The sequence below is a fragment of the Phasianus colchicus genome, chromosome 14 (assembly GCF_987193195.1).
Source record: "Phasianus colchicus chromosome 14, bPhaCol1.hap1.1, whole genome shotgun sequence".
Classification (NCBI taxonomy): domain Eukaryota; kingdom Metazoa; phylum Chordata; class Aves; order Galliformes; family Phasianidae; genus Phasianus; species Phasianus colchicus.
This window is the reverse complement of record NC_143449.1, coordinates 9,567,485-9,586,948: the sequence shown is the minus strand read 5'-3', so window position 1 is coordinate 9,586,948 and position 19,464 is coordinate 9,567,485. Positions and strand designations below refer to the sequence as shown.

Genomic DNA, 19,464 nt, shown 5'->3' with positions numbered 1-19,464 from the left:
CCTCCCTGTGGGGCAGTTCTACTCTTTCTGCTTCCTTGATACTGAGTGGGGCAGCCTGCTGAGTACCCTTCTGTAGCCTGCATCCAAGAAGAAAGGCAGGTACCAGGAGTCTAAGGAGGTGCTTAGCTGAGTCCCCTACATCCCATTTTCTCTTTGTAGTTGAGCAGAGCCTTCCATGGGGCTAGACAGAGCAGGAGACCATCTCCTAAACAACCTTTAAGGTAATAAATTAAGGGCTTTCACTTAAAATGAGGTGCTATGCAAGGAGCAGGTGTCCCAAGGTCACTCAGGAAGTCTGTCAGAGAAAATCAGTGATTAGTTGTTAAGATTCAGCTTGAATCTAGATAGGGTTTTAGACTATAAAATTTTGCACTCTGGTGTGGTGCAGCATGATCTTGAATGCGTGCGTGGTGTCACAGCTCCTTTTCACAACGAGAAAAGCCATGAGGGCTGGGCTGTGGGAACCACAAAGAGCAGGGCTTGCATCTCCGGAGCTGCTTCGCTTGCCCCTGCTGTGCATGCGGGAGCACGACGGCTTTGCAAGGCTGCTTGGCGCTGGCTGGGGCTGTCCTAACAGCTGCAGGATGGGATGCGTTGGTTCTCACTGGAGGCTGAGCACCCAGCACGGAAGAGGAGAGAATGCCGCTTCTCTAGAGGGGAGCGTCGGGGGGTGAGGCTGCTGTTAACCGTGCATACGGGGAGAGCTCCGCTCCAGCGGCTTATCGCCGGCAGTGGGTGGCGGAGGGAATCCCTGTGCAGGAGGAGCACGGCTGAGCCCAGCTCCTAGCAGGGAACCTCCCCAGGGCCTGGTGAGCTGCGCACTGCCCACCCCTCTCCCGAGGAGCCTTTCAGCATCCGCTCCTCTGTTCTTTTCCATCTCCCCCAGCACAGCCACCTCCCTCTCCTGCATTTCTTCTGCCTCGCTCCACACCGCTCTGCAGCTTTCTCTGCTCAAAATAATTTCTGCTCAGGGAATTCCTCTCCCTCCCTCTCCGCTCTCCTGCAGTATTTCTCTCTGGCCTTTGCCCTGGGATATGTAGCTGAGCATTAGCACAAACATCATCTCTCGCTGGTGATCTGGAGCAGACAAGATGACTTTAAAGCCCAGAGAAAAAGCCTTCCTGTGAAAACATCTTGTTGCAAAAGCAGGGCATTAGCGAGGAAGGCTTTGCTCTCCAGGTGGGGTGTTTGCTGAGGAATTATTCTAAGCACTGATCATCTCGGCAAAGTGCTGCGTTCACCCAGGGTGCTCACAGTCTGAGCAGGAACAAACCCCCAGCCTGGCAGCGGCAGCCCTGGGCACTGCTGCCAGCATCCATCTCCTGTGCTGCCACTGGGAGGTGCCACTTCCAGCAGCGCGCCGTGATGCTGGGGGGCAGCCCCGTAGCCACCCCCAGACTGCAGCAAAATCTGCGCTTAATCACCGGCTGATCTCAATCGGGGCACTTACCGATTGTAAACGCTGTGTTTTTGTGGGAGGTCTCACAGGTTGGATTTGTTTTGTCTTTGTGGTGGGGCTGCGGGGTTCAGAGGAGACCTGGGTCCGTTGGTCTGTCTGCAGTCTGTCGTCATTCGGTGCTGTTCCCTGTTTCTGCTTTTCATTTCAGACTTCTTCCTTCTGCACTTCCATCTGCTGATGCTTTGTGGTTCCCCTGCTAAATGCTGAGGGACCTGAGCAATTACTGCCTTATGGCACACGTTATGTCTGAGGTAAACCTATTTCTTCACCAAGCCTTACAGGCACAATTGTTAGGGGGCTGTGCATGCCACAGTGTCTTTGCAGCAATTGCTGATCAGAAATTTCTTGAAGTAAGAGAAGAAAGCTGTGCCTGTAACCTTCCTTTTAAAATAGAACAGTCTAACCTGAGTGTGTGATGGGGTTAGAGGGGCTATTTTTAGCAAAATGCTCCAGGTGAGTTGGAACTTTTCCCTTTTCCTGTGTCTTCAAAACACTGCTTCCAGCCTGGAGACACAAGGCCAATAAGGTTTTCTGTTGTTGGTGCTGAGTTTACTGTCTGATATGCTGCTGAAAATTTGGGCATGGTCTTTCAGCTGCTGCCTGAATTGCCCTGTGTCACAGTGCTAAGTACTAAAATGAAGAGAAGTATCATGGGTATGCAAGGTTTGCCAACCTTGTGGTCTTTCCTTGAAAACAAGCTAGGATGTGTTAGCAGCTGCTCTTCAAGGTTTCTGAGGAGAGTGACCTGCATGAGTTTAACATATTGCAAAGGGAGGTGATGCTAACACTGTAGCCAACACAAAGATGTGAAGTGTGCCCTAATCCTGCTGGGGTAAAGCATGGAGGGCTGGAGCTGCCATCCGCCCAGCTGGTGCTCCCAGGACAGAAGCTGTGCTGATAAAGGACCATGATTTCAAAACGCATTGGGCAGCACTGAGAGTTGTGTAGCTTTTTCTAAAAGATGCTTTCCCCTGATGACTGACAGACCAGTTCCTTGGGGAAAGTCCCATCTAACCCACTTCTATACCCAGCACTTAACACAATGGATCTCCTTGCTTTCCCAAAAAATCCTCACTTACAGCAAGCTCAATTGGCACATTCCTGGGTCAGACATATCTTTTTTTTTTTTTTGCAAAAAGTCGTGCTGCCATGCCTTCAGTGGGCTGCTCTTAAAGCTGGCACAGATAGCAGCACAGAGAAGAGCAGCCGTGCAGTTTGCGTTCAGTTAGTAAATATTCATGCTGACTTTCTTAAGGTGAGTGGCTTAGCAGCTCAACCCTTAATAAGAGTGCAAGGCTTCAGCTCTTGGAGCTTGAGGCCAGAAAGGCTGATTAAGTAAGTTCTGTATAGGGGGTCCTTAACTTTTGGATGACTGACACTCCTCATCTGATGAGCCCAATAACTTTATGTGGATGAAGGCAGAGTATTTTTAGCGAGGCCAGCTTGTTACAGCAGCTGCTTTGATTTGCAGATATCTTGTCAACAGGAGCTCCCATGCAACCAGCTAAATTAGGAATGCAGTTGCAGGGAATGTAATATTTAATTATTCTTGTCATTAAAAATGTTGTATCTGATTTTTTTTTTTTTCTTGGCTATTTCAAACTGTGAAGGTCATGATTTTATGGCAGAAATGAGGCAAGCAAGCCTTGTTTAGCCATGGGGAGAACAAGGGGTGAGACTAAGTCAACTTTTACTGCTGAATGTGGAGCTTTGTATTTGAAGCTTGGCTTTAAGCAAAGGTGAGCGCTTGTGGTCCAGCACAGTGCCAGCTGTAGGAGTTGCTTAGCTGGGAGAGCGGGTCTGTAACTCATGGAAGTGTTTATTTGGCATTTAAGCTCTCCTCACTGGTAGCTGATAAGGATGTCCTGTGTTGGACCTGAAGTCCAGGGGATTACAAATGATCCTGAGGGAGACTGAGGGTGAATGCCAAGTAGTCTGTGCTGTCAGTATGATGGGATATTACAAATGCAGCTTATCCTCACTCTGACTGTCTGGGGCATGATGGGTCAGGTAAGCACAAAGGGGCTGAGGAAATCTGTAGCTAAAGCTTTAACCAGAAGGCAGATGCTAACTGTCAGGGCTGCCACAGAAGCAGGTCCTGACCTGTACCAATCCTGGGGCGTGTTTGCAGTGTCCTTGTCCCAGCTGGGCTGGTTCTGTGCTGCCAGAGCCTCCTGGGGCTGCAAAGTAAGGCAGGAGGTGCTGCTTACGTTAAAGGCAGCCCCTCAGCACTGCCTGCTGGGGTGCAACAAAGCTCTCTGAGCTGGTCTCTGCACCAGGGCAAAAGTGATGCCTCTTGGAGCTTTCCTTAGCAAAGAACCAGGCTCCTCCATGAGCACTACAGCATCTCCCTTCTGTATGCCATTTCTATGCTTATTCAAGGCTTGTCTGCTGTTCTGCCTGAATGCAGTGGTTAGAGCATTGAGACAATGTGCCTTGTGTCAGCATATGGTTTTGGAGGGTCACTTAAAATATAGCTTCGGTTTATCTTACTGTGCTGGCTGTTCTGTGCCAGGGAATGTTGGGGGGCTGCACGTCTTCCTATGAGTCATCAAGTTAAATCTTCAGTCTTTCTGGAGCACTGATGTTTGAATGCCAGATTGTGGTGCAAATTGGACAAGAAGCTTCTTCAGCTCAACCGCAGACTATTGCCATAGAGGAAAGGATCCTGGACCAGTAGGGTTGTAGGAGGCTCCTTCCAAAAGCACTGTTCCTCTGCAACATGTCTGCGGGATGCTTCTGCAGGAGATGAGGACAGAAGCTCAGGTAGGACTTCTGGAACACAGAACAGAAAAGCCTAAGATAGCTGGGAACTGGATCAGAAAAGGCTTTCCTTTATCAGACCAACTTCTGCTTTCTTCTCTCCTCCTTCCTGTTCAGCTGAGAGCACACTAACATTGACTGAAATCTGGTTCTTCAGCTGAAGAACTTAATTTGCTATTAAAAAGGACATTGAGGAGAATGTGGATCTCTTTGACCTTTTTTTCTTAAATTCCTGTCCCTAGACTGGAGGAGTTATGATGGCAAATTCTGTATGAAGCTGCCATGGAGGCATGAAAGGTTTCTTGGCCCTTCTTTGCAACTCACCTCCTGCCTCTGCAGAAACCACTGCTACTGAGACCCATCAAAGACTTCCGTGAACCAAAAAAAGCTGGGCTCATCTGGTGAGACATTGCTGTGACTCTTTCTACAGAAAGGTATGTAATGAACACAATTTATATACCATTATCACACCTGGTAACATATAAAGACGTTTAACACAGGAGAAACCCCCTGCTCCATGGGGATTGAGGACTGTGTTTGGCAAAGTAAGCACTCTGCCATAAAATGAAGAGATCAGCTATGCTTGCTGGAGCCAGCAATCCTCTGTTCTGTTTAACCCAGCAGTTTTCACACTGTGAGAGTTAAGTATGCTCTTTATATCTCATTTCTGAGCTGGGTGCCCTGTTGCACTGCAGCTGTGACAGAGGTGATGCGTTTCCCATTAACACCTTTACAGACTGCTTAGTCATCTAGGGCTCCTAGAGGGTGGGAGAGAAGGAGATAGCAAAAGCCACTCTGGAGCCTGAAGCTGCTGGCCGTGGCTTATAACCAAGCTCTTCTTCCAACCCTGGTGGCCTGACCTCTTTCCAGCCCTGCAGGTAGTGCAGAAGAGCAACATGTTGAGTTCACTCTTTGTCTTTGGGAGTGTAGCAAGGCACTAATAAGAAGGAGAAGAAGAGGCACAGGCTGCACAGAGAGGTGGGGGAGTCACTGTCCTTGGAGGTGTTATGTGGATGTGGCACTGAGGGACATGGTTTAGTGGGTATGTGGCAAGGGGTTGGTAGCTGAGCTTGGTGATCTTAGTGATCTTTTCCAATTATAATTGGAAGCTGTCAGGGAAGTGTGAGCAGACCTGGAGCTTGGAGACTTGCTGCAGCCGCCCATATGGTGTTGAGCAGCACAGGAGATGGGCATCACTCCCTGCTCCTTCATCCCTAGGACACAGCAGGTTCAGAGCAGACATGGAGGGAGAGGTAAGGCAGTAGGGTCTGGAAGTTCCTGTGAATGGGGTGCTCCCCAGATGCATGTTGCAAACAACATTTTGTGTCCTGGCTGACAAGGAATTGCTATTTGAGAAATGGGATTTGGGGCATGAGGTGGAAATGGGGGAAATGCTGGCAGTTTCATTTCAGGTTAATGAAAATATGATTAACAGTTGTAATTAACTGATGAAACAGTGGCTACTTCTCTGCCCCCTCCTGATGATTTATGAGATGCAGAGGTTACCTGCGCCCATGGTTTCTGCTTATGGCAGCACTTTGCAACATCTCAAACTTTCTGCCTTAAAATCCCCTCCAGGCACAAGTTGCTGTGGCTTTAACTCCTGAGATGCATGTGGGGATGTGCTGCACCCGCAGCATAGCTGCCTCTGATCCCAGTCCCATTGTTGGGAGGCTCAACAGCAGAGCCAGAGGCTGTGGGTGTGCTGAGGGAAGAGCTGAGAAAGGGTGGCAACCTGAAAGAGCAGCTGCTCCACAGCAAAGCTGTGGGGAAAATCAGCCTTGGTCTCAGATGGCTGAGGGCTGAGCACCTGGGAGGGGTGGGTGCTTCCCAGCCACAGGAGATGCCTTTCAGCCTGAAATATATATTTAAATATCTAGGTGGACTTGTACAAATGTGAGATTTTTACTTAGGGGAGAAAGAAACAGAAAAGCACTGTGTGCACAACCTCCTAACGCGAATAGGACAACTGCATGAGTAACAGACAACTTCCTTTGGTGCATTCCAGTATGAGGGCAGCATTTGTCCCTACAATGGAGACAGATGGCACTTCTGGTGTGTGTGCCCAAGGCAGACAAGAAAACGATTCTCTGTCCCATCTGATCAGCTACTGCTTTCTCTGGAGTCATTGTTCGGATGTGCTTTTGGCTGTGGATGGGAAGAGCAGGTGAGCTTTGTCTTGTTTGTCTGATTGCATATGCGTGATCTAAAAAAAGTGACTATCCATTTCTCTAAGGATACCTGATGAGCATTAAAAATACAATTGCAAGAATAATCAGGTCAGACTTCAAACAAATGCAAGGAAGCAGATCTGTTGAAGAAAGAGATACCTTGTTATGTCATTTTCTCTGAACAGTTCTTACAGGCTGATCTTTCTCTTGGAGATCAAACCAAGGTTCTTCAGCCCAGGGATGGAACCCAGTACTCTTGCCAACAAGCTGTGGGCAGATAAGAAGTCCCAGTATGAAAGATAAAAAATGAAACAAACAAACAAATAAAAAACAAACCAACAAAGAGGGATCTCTCCAGAGTTTGGCAGGAGTAGACTTCTAGGGATGGCCTGTGCCTCTATGGTTTGTGTGTTACATGGTTAGGAAGCACAGTGCACTGGGAGAAGTACCCTGAGGTCAGTGAACTGATCTGCTGGACATGGGGCTCTGCCAGCTTTGGGGGACCCCTGGTTTGTGGCAATTTGTAGCACTTGGAGAGGCATGAGGCTGTTGCTGTGAGCCCACGGTATCACAGAATCACAGAATGTCAGGGATTGGAAGGGACCTCAAAAGATTATCTAGGCCAACTCCCCTGCCAGGCAGGAACACCTAGATCAGGTCACACAGGAAAGCATCCAGGTGGGTTTTGAATGTCTCCAGAGAAAGAGACCCCACAAGCTCTCTGGGCAGCCTGTTTCAGTGTTCTAGTACCCTCACTGTGAACAAGTTTTTTCTCTTTTATGTGGAACCTCCTATGTTCCAGCTTGCACCCCTTGCCCTATCTTTGGATGTCACTGAGAAGAGCCTGGCTCCATCCTCCTGACACTCAACCTTTACATATCTATAAACATTAATGATGTTACCCCTCAGTCTACTCTTCCCCAAGCTAAAGAGACCCAGCTTTTTCAGCCTCTCCTCATAAGGAAGATGCTCCACTCCCTTAATCATCTTTGTGGCTCTGCACTGGACTTTCTCAAGCAGATTCCTGTCCCCCTTGAACTGAGGGGCCAGAACTGGACACAGTATTCCACATGCAGTCACACCAGGGCAAAGCAGGGGGGGAGAAGAACCCTTCTCGACCCACTAACCACAGTCCCTCTAATACACTCCAGAATGCTATTATCCTTCTTGGCCACAAAATGCTGGCTCACCAAGGATCCCAGGTCCCTTTCCTCTGTGCTGCTCTCCAGCAGGTCAGTCCCCAACCTATAGTGGTACCCGGGGTTGTTCTTGCCCAGATGCATGACTCTACACTTGCCCTTGTTGTATTTCATTATATTTCTCCTCGCCCAACTCTGCAGCCTGTCTAGGTCTCACTGGATGGCAGCACAGCTTTCTGGTGTGTCAGCCATTCCTCCCAGTTTTGTGTCATCAGCAAACTTGCTCACAGTGCACTCTATTCCCTCATCCAAGTTGTTGATGAATATATTGAATAGTACTGGTCCCAGTACTGACTCTCAAGGAAATCCACTAGATACAGGCCTCCAGCTAGACTCTGTCCCATTGACCACAACTCTCTGGCTTCTTTCCTTCAGCCAGTTCACAGTCCACCTCACCCAATTGTCCAGACCACACTTCCTCAGTTTAGCTGTGAGGATGCTATGGAAGGTGGTATCACATGCTTTACTAAAATCAAGATAGATCATATCCACTGCTTTACTATCATCTATCCACCCGATTATATCTTCATAAAAGGCTATCAGGTTGGTTAAGCATGACTTCCCCTTGGTGAAGCCGTGTTGACTGCCCCTAATGACTCTCTTATCCTTGATATGCCTAGAGACAGAGCCATGGATAAGTTATTCCATCACCTTTCCAGGAATGGAGGTGAGTGATCTATAGTTACCTGAGTCCTCCTTCTTGCCCTTTTTTTAATACAGGAGTGACATTTGCTTTCCTCCACTCCTCAGGCACCTCTCCCATTCCCCATGACAGTATGTCTATACTGCCATAGTTGGAAAAAGTCTAGTGTTAAACTGCTGTTTGGGTGTAGCAGAAATGCCAAGTCATGGCTTGAAGCACTGATTGAGCACCTGGTGGGAAGGCAGGGCCAACCTGGAGGAGCTCAGGTGCATGCGATGTACTGGAGTGACCAGAAAGGATGGAGCCAGGATCCACCCCTTCCCAGACCTCATTTAAGAGTTGGCAGTGGAGGTGAGGGTATGTTCTGGAGATCCCTGCCTTCCTGAGAAATCCTTGATTTCCCAGATGTCCTGCTGAGATATTGAGAGTAGTGTAAGCAAGGAACGTCTGCAGTTGCTGGGTTAAGAGGGCTGGCCAGAGGTTCTGTTGGCTTTGGCCCTAATGCTGATGGGTAGGTTGACAGTCTAAGGTCTGCCCTACCTGGGTTAGAGGAGCCTAGAGTTTAAACCCCAACTCTTCCTAGAGGAGGAAAAAAACCAACTTGAATAGCTAACCATAGTTCAGTTTCTTTTGGTTGGTTGGTTTGTTTAAGTCTAGATGCAAAAATATCATCTCATGGTCACTTCACCTACAAGAGGGACACTTTCATGCATCAATGGGATGCTAACGCTTGAGTAAGCCTGTGTTTAAAGTGGAAGTTCATCTGAGAGAGCAGAGGTCTCCCGTGGACATTTCCAGCTAAGAGAAATGCACTCGCTGACCTGAATGGCCGTGACATGTGTGCAGGTGATATTATTTATCTACAGCCTCTCTTAGCACGTGTGCAACCTTAGAAAGGCACTCAGAAGCATGTTAATGTCAATGGTTGCCAGAGGTGCTGCGTGTGTGGAGGGTGGAGTTGGTCTCTGAAGACAGGACGCTCCATCTAACTCTAGGGCTTGGATTTTGCTGGAGACCGGAGAGCAAGCAGTTCTCAAACCATTCTCCTTCCTCAGCAATCAGCAGCCAGCGTTGAGCGGCGATTCCCAGCGGGCGCTCGTTCCTACGAAGGAGCGTCCCGAGGGCCTCTCTGCGGCCGTAGCTGCGGCGCTTCCCTCTCGCGGCTGGCAGAGGGCAGCAGAAGCCACGGAACCGGCGGCGGAGGCCGAGCGGAGCGGGGCGGGGCGGTGCGGGCACGGCGGCGCTTCCTGTGCGGTGCCCGGCGGCTGTGCTGCCCGCAGCCGGGCTGGGGGGGGTTTCCTTCGCGGGAGTGCCGGGCTGCTTCAGGCATTGAGCTCGGCAGCATCTGTTGCGGTTAGCCCGGCCGCTTTGCGGAGTTCCTCCACTGTTGTGCATCTCTCCAGGCTCCTTCTTTAGGCAAGCCTGCAGGCAGCACTGCGGCTGTCTGGGCGTGGGCATAGGTTCCTAGTTCGAGGGGAGGTGTGTGGCTGAAGCCCGAGCAAAGGAGGGAAGGCAGATGTACGGGAAAATCTCGCTGCTGGTGAAGGGATTTGGGATCTCCCCCGATGAGCCGCTCCCTCCCCGTGAGCCATTTGGGGCCCTGGGACACCCCTTCTTGGCCCCAGCGTGGTGCACAAACGAAGCCCTGGGCTTGGCTTTGCATACAGCTTTTTCTCTCCGGAGCAGTTGAGTCCAGCCTCGCATTGATTTCCATTTGAGTCAGGCACTTCTTAAAAGCCCCAGAGGGAGCTTGCACAGCATCTGTGTCTCTGACGTTTCCAGAGAGAGCATCTTGCCAAGTATCTCGGTGTGTCAATAGCTGAGGGAATCCCTCGGTAACCTCCTTCCTGAGGATGCTTCTCTCCAGGTCCCCTGAAACAGGGCACTCTGGTGCCAGACATTCCCACAGGAGCTGCAGCCGTGTTTGGAAAGAGGCCATGATGAGCACAGTCCATGGCCACTCTGGATGTGTGGCCCTCCTTCCCTTTGCATTTTAGGAAGGCTCTTTGCAAGCAGGCAGTGATCTCACAATATCTGAGTAACTTACACAGGCGTTTAACCCCCTGTACAGCTCCTCCTGCAGACAGTGCTGTTCTCTGACCCCATCCTCCTGGCTGGCTCCGGGGCTGCTCCTTGCAGCTCATCCATCTACATGCAGCACCGTCTCCTCCTTGGGCTCAGAGCTTTCTGTGAGGGTGAAGGCAGCTTTACCATCTCCATACAGCGCATGATTTAATTCTGTAATGTTTTAAAGCGATGTGATTATCAGCCCAAGTTAAAAATATTTTTAGCAGCAGGCACTAAGCCCTCTTCTTTAGGGGAATGTCTTGGCAGAGGAGTTGAAGCAGTTTTAAATAGGTGGCTTCTTGGTGAGAAATAACCTTTCCCTGAATTGTCTCATCTGTTTTCACCTGACAAAACTTTCTTTGTTCTGGTTTAATTTTTCCTTTTTTTTTTCCTCGTGGGGAGACTTACCAGGCCTTATCAGCTTCCTCAGCAATGGAAAGCCCACATCGCTTTTCGAGGTAAAATGAGTGGAGAAAGAGATTAAGGCAGAAGCTACTGAAAGATATTCTGACTTCTTTCTGGTTCAGGTGGAGATGGAAAGATGAAAAGGAAGAAAATTTCCCTCTGAAAATGTCTTACTGCTGTTCTGTCTGGGAGAGAGCTTGGAGTAGGAATGCGAGCCCTTAAACAAAAATTCAAGTTCTTAAAAACTTATATTTCTGAAATCACTGAGGTGCCACTTCTTCTGAAAGGTGATCTATTTTAATTTCAACAGGCTGCCAGCAACCCATCCTTGTACCTGGATCCTGCTAGCAGGGCAGTGCTGGAGCCCAGTGCAGGTGATGCACAGTGAGGTCTGTTTGGTTCCTGACAGCAGCAACATCGTATGGCTGCAAAGCCCTGCCCAGTGTCTGTGGTGAGAGCTGAAGGGCGTTTCCATGGTAGGAAGGTTTAGCAGTGCTTGGTGAGCATGCCTTGGATGGCTTTTAGGATGACTGGTGTCTGATAGCTCCACTTTCATGTATGTTTTCCTACCAAGAGATAGAAACCTCTCCCCTGCCCCCTCCACTTTCTCTCTTACTGCTGTATGTGTGGTGCAAGCCTGGTCTTCTTTATCTTGATTTCACTGGTCTTCCTGGCCCAACATTTTTTCTTGGTTTCCTTTCTAACTTTCTGTTCTTTGAGCAAGGCTTCAGTATTTTGCATGCTGATGTTAATGAAATGTTTGGGCAAAGAAGCCTAATCTTTGGGAGCTGGAGGAAGAAAATGAAACCCACATCTCCTTACCTTATCCTCTACCCTGTACTGTGCCTTTGCATCAATATATCCCAATTATCTGACCTCCCCATAGATCTTCTCTGAAGCACCTCTGCCTCATTGAATGCACGTGATACCTTGCATTTAACGTGGCTCTTCAGTCTTTCTTCTTTTGCCCATTGTAGGATCTGCTCCTTTGCCTATTCAGGTGCTGCACAGTAGTACTCATCACCATTGTATCAGACTGATTCACATATGGTAATGAACTTAATTTCACACCATCACTACAGGGAGCCAGGCTATTTTTATCTTACATTAGTGAAAATTGACATGCAGTTCTTAAAGAAAAAAAAAGCAGTGAATAATTTTGGCTGTCAAACTGAAGATATATAGGGCCGTGATTTTGGAATACTTTACCCCCAGAGGTCCCTGCAGTGAAGCTTCTCCTGGGTAATAGTGGCTGCCCAGCACACCTGTAAGGCAGACCCAGGACATCTGTAAAACAGGATCTGCTGTGCTTTGTTGTGCTAATTCAGTCTGGCTATGAGGTGGAAAAGAAGTTGCTGCAGTGACTTTTCCTGCTGCAGCTCCTGGCACTTTGGCTGGCATCAGATCTGCAGTCCACTGAGCAAGGTCTGCTGGCTCCTGGCAAAGCATGTGGCCATGCACCATGTGTGTAAACTGACTGCAGCCTCCTGGAATTAGTAAAGCTTTCATTTCTTACCTTTCTGATCACCTCTGCAACTGGAAATTATCAGGTTTTCATCAAAATCTTGGTGTTTTGGATGTGGAGGAATTTCTGCTTATGAAAGAAAATGTCCTCTTGGAAACCTCTGGTTGGAGACCTTTCAGATTTGCTCCAGAACGTGTGCTTTCCTAAATCCCACCTCCACATCCTCCCTCCATCCAGGGGAAGCTGTCTGGCGCTTGCATACATGATGCCCAGTGCTACCCCTTTTGTCTAAGAAATTAAAACAAAGTAACCTGATTAGCTAGCATGGAAAGAATTAAGCCTGTGTTTGTGGAGATGGGGATCAACAAGGTCCCTTGACAACACTTGTTACTCCGGGCTTCCTTTGATTGGCCTATCAGCAGCTACATGCCATAAATTACCTGGATGGATTATCCTGTGCATCTGAATGCAGAAGAAGCAAGGCATAGCGCTATTTTAATCAATATCTGGTGCATGATTTTCCAGGTGCTGTGCAGCTCCTATCTTGACTTGTAACCTCTGTTCTTTCAGTTCTAAAGTCCTGTCTGTGCTAACAGTACTGCACGTCATCCTTGAACCTGCTCCTGTCTTTCTGTTGCGCCCATGTCCCTTGACAGAGACCTTTCCTTAAAGTGAGTATGTTTGTGATGCTGGGGCTTAGGGACTCCTAGGGACTCTTGTCAGGTTCTAGGTGTTCTCCCAGGTCATGGGCTGGAGCTGCTGGCATGAATTCTGGAGTGAATTAGCTTGAGAGGTGTTCCTGGATGCCTGTGGGTCCACAGCAGAAATCTTGGTACTCCCACTATATTCCATTAGCAGCATAGTGTGAAGTTGCATACCTTGGATTAGAAAGCACTTGAGGATGTCATTTACTCGGGCAGATTTCCCAGCTGACTGAGCATTCCTATTCCACTAATTACAAACCAAGAGGGTGTTGTATGCAGTGGCACCCAGACAAGAGGAGCTTTCCTCCCTAATGGGGGCAGGTTGGGGAAAAAGCAGAATGGATATGCTAATTGTTATACTCTTCCATTATATGCAATCAGTTGGAACAAAGTAAAGCTTCCTTTGGTAGCTCCTGAGAAATGCAGTGCTCAGGTGCTGCAGCTGGCTCCTTCCAACAGCCAGCATCCGAGTCAGCACTGTAGATGAAGAAGATGTAGATGTAGTATGAGGAAGGAATAGCTCAGAGCCAGGACTGGCTGGAACTGGCAGCTTTTCTGAAGTCACCTGGAATAGTCAAGGATTAGGGAGCAGATGAAAGAGCTGCCCTACCCAAGTCTTTGCGAAGTGTTTGACTGAGCCAGTGCAGGACTGCGTTGTTTTGTTTCTAGCTGGTGTGGGATACAGAAGGTGAAGTTGCTTTTTCAAATTTCCCAGAACCGAAGGTTTGGGGCTGAGAGGAAGCAGTGACCCTCAAAATCCTACCAACCTCTGGGCTTCCCTCTGCATAGGGCTGCTCTCGGTCAGGTGGTTTGATCTCAGTCCTGCAGCTTTGAGGCAGTTACAGCATCCCTCTTCTCAACTCGAGTGTCCTTTAAATCCCTGGGCCCATGTTTTCCTATTTGGCATTGCCAGAAGCTGTGCATCCCCTTGCCAGGCAGCTGATAGCAGCAGAACATCTGCCTGCCTCTGTGCCCCGTGGTTCCTCCTCCTGAGCATAGCTGTTTTGCTCTGCCATGTGTCTTCCTATCATCAGATGCACAACTCCTTTTGCTGGCTCGTGCTGTTTGTCTCTGATTCAGTTGCACTAAAAACCCTCCTGAAGCAGATAGGCCCTGGAAGGGCCTTGCCTGTTGGTGGTGCATTTGTAGTAGCAACTGGCAGATGGATCCTCAATGCACTGTGCAGGAAAAGGTACCAGATCCTGCCCTGGTGCCTAATGCTATCAGCTGCTGGGCAGCCTGGTAGAGGGATGGGGTGAAGGGAGGCAAAGAGGACTATTTAAACCTCCATGTTGTCTCAGTTCTGACAGGCAGCTGGTGTAGTGGTTTCCAACATACATCTGAAGGTGTTTCTGAGAGTGGGGATCACTGACAGTGGTAAGGAATTAGGGATGAAGTGGACTGGAACTGTGGCTAAGCTGATTCTCCAGCATGCTTCCATCCCTGGTACCAGCAGTTGCATATGGCAGATGCATGAGAAACTGCCTGAGTGCCAGGGAGGTAACCCTTGGGGATGCTTGGGGCTGCAGCTGTCCCTTTTTTGGTTGCTTCACCGCTTGCCAAGAGGTTATCACAAACCTTTCTAAGCAGCTCCTTCACTCATTAAGTGAGCCCTGGCTCAATGTTGGCTTCCCACGGGGCTGCTCCAGGAGGCAGAGATTGGAGTGTCCTGTCTCCTGCAGCCACCACTCACCTTAATCTCGTGAAGAGCTCTTATTACCTGAGTCTCTGCTGTTTTGTTTCAGCTAATTAGTGCTGATGAGATCCACTCACTATTAGGCAGTCTCCTGTTCTTCAGCTTCCTGCAGTCCTCATAAAGTTTACCAAACATGGCAAGATGTTAAGCCTTTCAGGCACCATAACACAGGCACTGCAGTGGCATTTAGAGTCCTTGTTAAAGCAGCAGATTCAGCTGATGTCTTTAGGAAATGTCTTTAGGAACTTCTTCTCTCCTGCTGACAGGCTCCATCTACAACGAAGTTGTGTGGCTAACTATCCTGCTTGATGGAGAGGATCCTAAAATTGCTACTTCAATGAAAGTACAGCCAATCTCCAATGCAATAAGTTCTGGATTACGCCAGAATTGATACTTCCCCTAGAATTTATGGTCTTGGTGCCCAAAGCTCAGCCACATCTTTGGGCCAGGAGGTTTGCTGCTATTTAGTGTACAACTATGAAAAGGGCTCAGTTTCATTAAGCTGTGATGAGACCAGTTTCTTTAAAAGGAGAGACTCAAGCTGGCATAGAAAGCTGAGGAAGGTGTTTAGAGGGAAGGTAGGACATGGGATAACATTCTGTGTAATTTGAGCATATGGCATTTTCCTGAGACTTTGGCTAATGCTGTCAACTCCTGCAATTTAGTGTGAATCTCCTGTTGTTTGGCTCTGTTTCAAGCTCCTGGTTTTGGCTTAGCGTCATGTCACTCTCCACACGAAATAAGTTCAGTTTTGTGGGGCTCAGAAGGACAGAAGGATCCCAGATCAGAAAAGCAAGCCAGCAGCCATCCTAAAGCCAGCCCTCCCTAAAACCAGCCTTCCTATGCAGTTGATTTATTAGCGTTATGCACCTAAATTGCTTAAGCATATTTGGACTTCACAGGCATACACAATGTTAGAAATAGAAATGCTGAAGCATCTAAAACCTCACGACTCCACAGGGGTTTTTTTGAACTGATGCTGCTATTGTAACTGCAAAAGAGATGTGCCTGTGTCTAGGTCTTTCTCTCCAGGTTTAGTTTTGCCCTTGCCAAGGGACTGCAGGACAAATACAGTTTCTTTCAGGCCCATTAGTTTTTATGAATTTGTTCTGCTGCCAGCTTATATTTCTTGAAATTCAAGACGATGAGCTAGCCCTCCTAAAAGAGCTCTGGTGCTTCTCCACGTAGCTGGGTCTGCCTTCTGGATTTTTGGATGGATGCATTCTGTCAGAGAAACAAGGCTCCTGCTCTTTGCTCTGCCAGCATCTGCTGGGGCACAGACCTGGAGCTCAGCAATGGCATGTAGGAAGCTTTTTAGCTCTTTGAGTTGTTGGGTGGATGTGTGAGCTGAGCATCTATATAAGACTGAGATATAGCCATCCCAATGGCCATGTGGATTTTATTGTATGTGAGTATGGGTAAAACTCCAGATACATTGGGGTACTTATCTGAAGCAGCAAGGATTATGTGGTGCTGTGTATGAGTAGCACCTCAGGCATCCCTTGGTATTGCGTGTAGATCAGCACCTTTCAGGTCTAGCGAAAGTAAAGGCAATTTTCCCCAACCTTTCCACACTCCCTGCTTGCTCTGTCATGGCTTGCCTCAGATCTCAAGTGAACCATCTGAAAGCTATGCCCTGGCCCATTGCCCTCCTCTTTCCCTCCTGCACAGTGCTGCAATGCACCAACGCCTTCTACAAGCGGTGCTTCCCTTCTTGACTGCTTTGCCAGGTTTATGGAGACTGCGCTCCTGGTGGTGGGAGCCACCTTGGCATTTGATTCCAAGGTTAAGCCCCACCACTGAGTTCTTGAAGTGTATGCGTGAAGTGACAGACTGCATAATGTATGATGTGGGATATAAAGATAAAGCTGTCTCCTTTCACAAACCCTGAGATTTAGAGTTGGAGACTTTCAGTGTGCCTCTTATAGGAACCAGCAGGTTTTTGGATCCACCTGTTTCCAACCACCCAGCATAGGAGATACCAGCCAATGGGTTTACTGTTAAAGGGATACCCAGAGGGCAGTGCTGCTGAAATAAAGCTTTGGAGAGGGCTACCACTTTACACTGTGCTGGGGGAAAGGTTGTTCTTAGGTGTTTCTGAGGCATCAGGGAGAGCAGAACGCTTCAGGTGGCTTTTGTCCCCTTCAGGAGCTTCACTGTGGACATGCTGGAGTAGAGAAGGGAGGAGGATTGCTTACCATGGGGAAAGTTGTTACCTTTCTACCTCAGCCCAGTGCTGTGCCCGCTTGCTAGGTTCTGGCCAGTGGTGCAGCCCTTCCTGACATTCTGTATTACTGCAGCAGCAACCCAAGGCTCTTCTCCCTGCACAAAGGAGGAAGAGTTCGCACGGTTGGCTCCAGTTTGCCTGCACACTGGGAAAACCAACATCATTTTGGTTCTGTTTCTTTGCATCACTGCTAGACTCTGCTTGAGGGTTGCAGTGTGGTGCACAGCGCTCTGCCTGTGTGGGACAGCCCTGGAGGTTGGGATGGCAGTCACAAGGCTGCCAGCAGCGTGCAGGATGAGCCGTGACCCCCATCTCTGACCGAGGATGCAGGCAGGTGGCTGATTTATGGCCGTGGTGAGATAGGGGTCTCTCAGAGTTAAGCTGTAGGCGAGTTGCCATGGAGACAGGCTAATAAAGCACCAGGCAGCAGCCAGCTCTGACGATGGAAGCCCTGCTACGGGTGCAAGGAGCGGGTGGGTGGAGAGAAGGAGCAGCCTGGTATGGTGGGGATGGAGGGTGAGCATCAGGAGAGTGGGACAGGAGTTGGGTTTTTGAGAAGGCCCTGGATGCTCTGAGAGGGAAGGGGGTGAAGGGAGGAGAGATTTCCCTTCCAGCCCTTTTGGGGAGGAGTATGTCAACATGGTGCTCCTTGGGGTAAGTGGCAGCCTTTGTTTGGTGTAGGAGCTGGACCCATGTGCATCATGGTGCATCTCCTGTTTTGGTCCCTTACCTGCATCAGCTACTTGTTTGCTTACTATACGCAGGTTGGTTTCTTCCCCAGCAGCTCAGAGGGCCTCAGAGTGGATGGGTGGGGGTGTCAGATTGCAGAGGCCACCCAGTGCAGGACTGGTGCAACAGACTTGTGGCCACGCTCATGGCTAGATTGTTTGTAGAGAAAATGGGACTTGCCCCATGCCGAACTGGGTGCCTGCATGCAAGAGCCACTCTGACTGGAGTACTTTCCTGGTACTGATGAGCCTTCAGCCTCAGAGCAGGTTTCCAGCACCCGGCAACTCTGGGGAGCCACGTGTCACTGGGTGACACCTCCATCAGCACACTGCCTCTGCCTTTCGATGTTCCTTGGATCAGCGCTGTACCCTGACTGCTGCTATGTAGGAGCTACAGCTCCCTTGAGTGCTGGGTCTGGGTGTCAGCTGGAATGAATGTGGATGGCCCAGGCTTGCTTCAAAGAGCTTGGGTGTGCCAGACCTGTGCTGCACATCCCTAATCCCGTGATCCAGCCAAAGGACCATCCAGTCTAAATGCTTCACTAGGCTAGCAGTTATTAAATCTGCAATCCCTCTCAGTTCAAGGGCACTGTAGTATAGATCTAAAACTAAGCACGCTTCTATTCTGGCTGGTTGAACAGGGTGGCAGAAGTGAAAGGCTTAGCTAATTATAAGCAAGATATTCCCAGGCTGCTGTACTTCCATTTTGAGAGATTACTCTTCAGTAATATGGTGACAGCCTGAAAGTTTAACCTTGATCATCATAAAAAGGGTTTTGCCTCAATGCCATCTCATTCTGGAGTGTACCAGAGTTCAGGTAAGCATTTCAACAAGTAAAGGAGAGGGTTTTTTTCAGTAGTATATTTTAAGAAGGAAATAAAGCTTTATGATGCATTAAAAAATAATTGATCACAGGTCTCAAATGATGTTTTTATGCCTCTGAAAGAGATGGATGTTATCTACAGAGACTGATGTTTAGGGAAAGGCTGTATTGTTCCAAACAGAGCAAAGGTCAAGACAATTCTGGCTGACTATGAGCAGCTATTGATAACATTGCCTTCTCTTTCAGAAAAGATTTCCTAAAGCAGGGCTTCCTGAGCTGGTTAATGCCTTCTTCCCTGGCCAGAGTCTCAGCTCTCCTGTTGATTAAAGCTATTATGTGCTTCTGCTGAAGACCCTTGTGTCTTTATGTCACTAGCAGATGACAGGAGTAGTCTCCTTCTTTATGATTAGTTGGACTCTTCACTTGCTGGGATGAAAAAGGTCTATTTCTTCCATTAGGATTGGGGCTTCCTTTGATATCCCCCTTGCAAGGAGGGCTGGCCAGCCCTTAAGGGGCACAAATCATGCAAGGCTTTGGAGCCTTTCCAGGAGGAGTGGTGTCTGTGACTTGGCTGGTAGAGATTCTGATTACTGCTGCTTGGCTGGCTGGTGGTAGACCTTGCTGTGGAGCACAGGTTCCTACTCTGCCAGGGGTCTGAGTGTGATATGATCTGGATCCAGAGCATCTGGAAGGATGAGAAGGGTGCAGTGTGCACATCCACTGACCTCCTTCTCACTTACAGTGGCTTTAGGTGGGGTACCTTTTGCAGTGCTGACAGCTGTCACTGTTCATGTGACAACATCCCTGTAGCCCTTCAGCTTGTGTTCTTTCCCTCTCTGAGAGGGAAAGGGGTGAAGGGAGGAGAGATTCCCCTTCCAACCCTTTTGGGGAGGAGTATGTCAACATGGTGCTCTTTGGGGTAAGCAGCAGCCTTTCCGTCTGACCCCAGTTATGGCCACTTCCCCCACTTTTACAAAGGGAGTCTACTGTATATTATGGCTGCAAAGGGAGGAATTTTGTATAATTTTGGGCTTGTTAGGAAAACTTTTTCAATAAAGACCTTCATGCCCAAGACTATTTCAGGCTGCTGGCAGTGGCAGAGGAGACCTCTCAG

The 19,464-nt window shown here is 48.8% G+C and overlaps 1 protein-coding gene across 4 annotated transcripts in view; it reads left to right on the top strand.

The window, feature by feature from the left end:
* LOC116229699 (gamma-aminobutyric acid receptor subunit alpha-3-like) overlaps nucleotides 1-19,464 on the top strand; it is an 87,940-nt gene that overhangs the window by 6,017 nt on the left and 62,459 nt on the right. For 2 of the 4 annotated variants that reach the window (XM_090150218.1, XM_090150212.1), the window contains exons 2-3: nucleotides 4,465-4,656; nucleotides 6,231-6,389. In XM_090150218.1, the coding sequence (XP_090006344.1) occupies nucleotides 6,232-6,389 (158 nt within the window). In that variant the 5' untranslated portion in view covers nucleotides 4,465-4,656; nucleotide 6,231. Of the gene's footprint in view, nucleotides 1-4,464; nucleotides 4,657-6,230; nucleotides 6,390-18,168; nucleotides 18,345-19,464 lie in introns of those variants that run through there. The other 2 variants (XM_090150213.1, XM_031594354.2) reach the window with 2 other exon arrangements.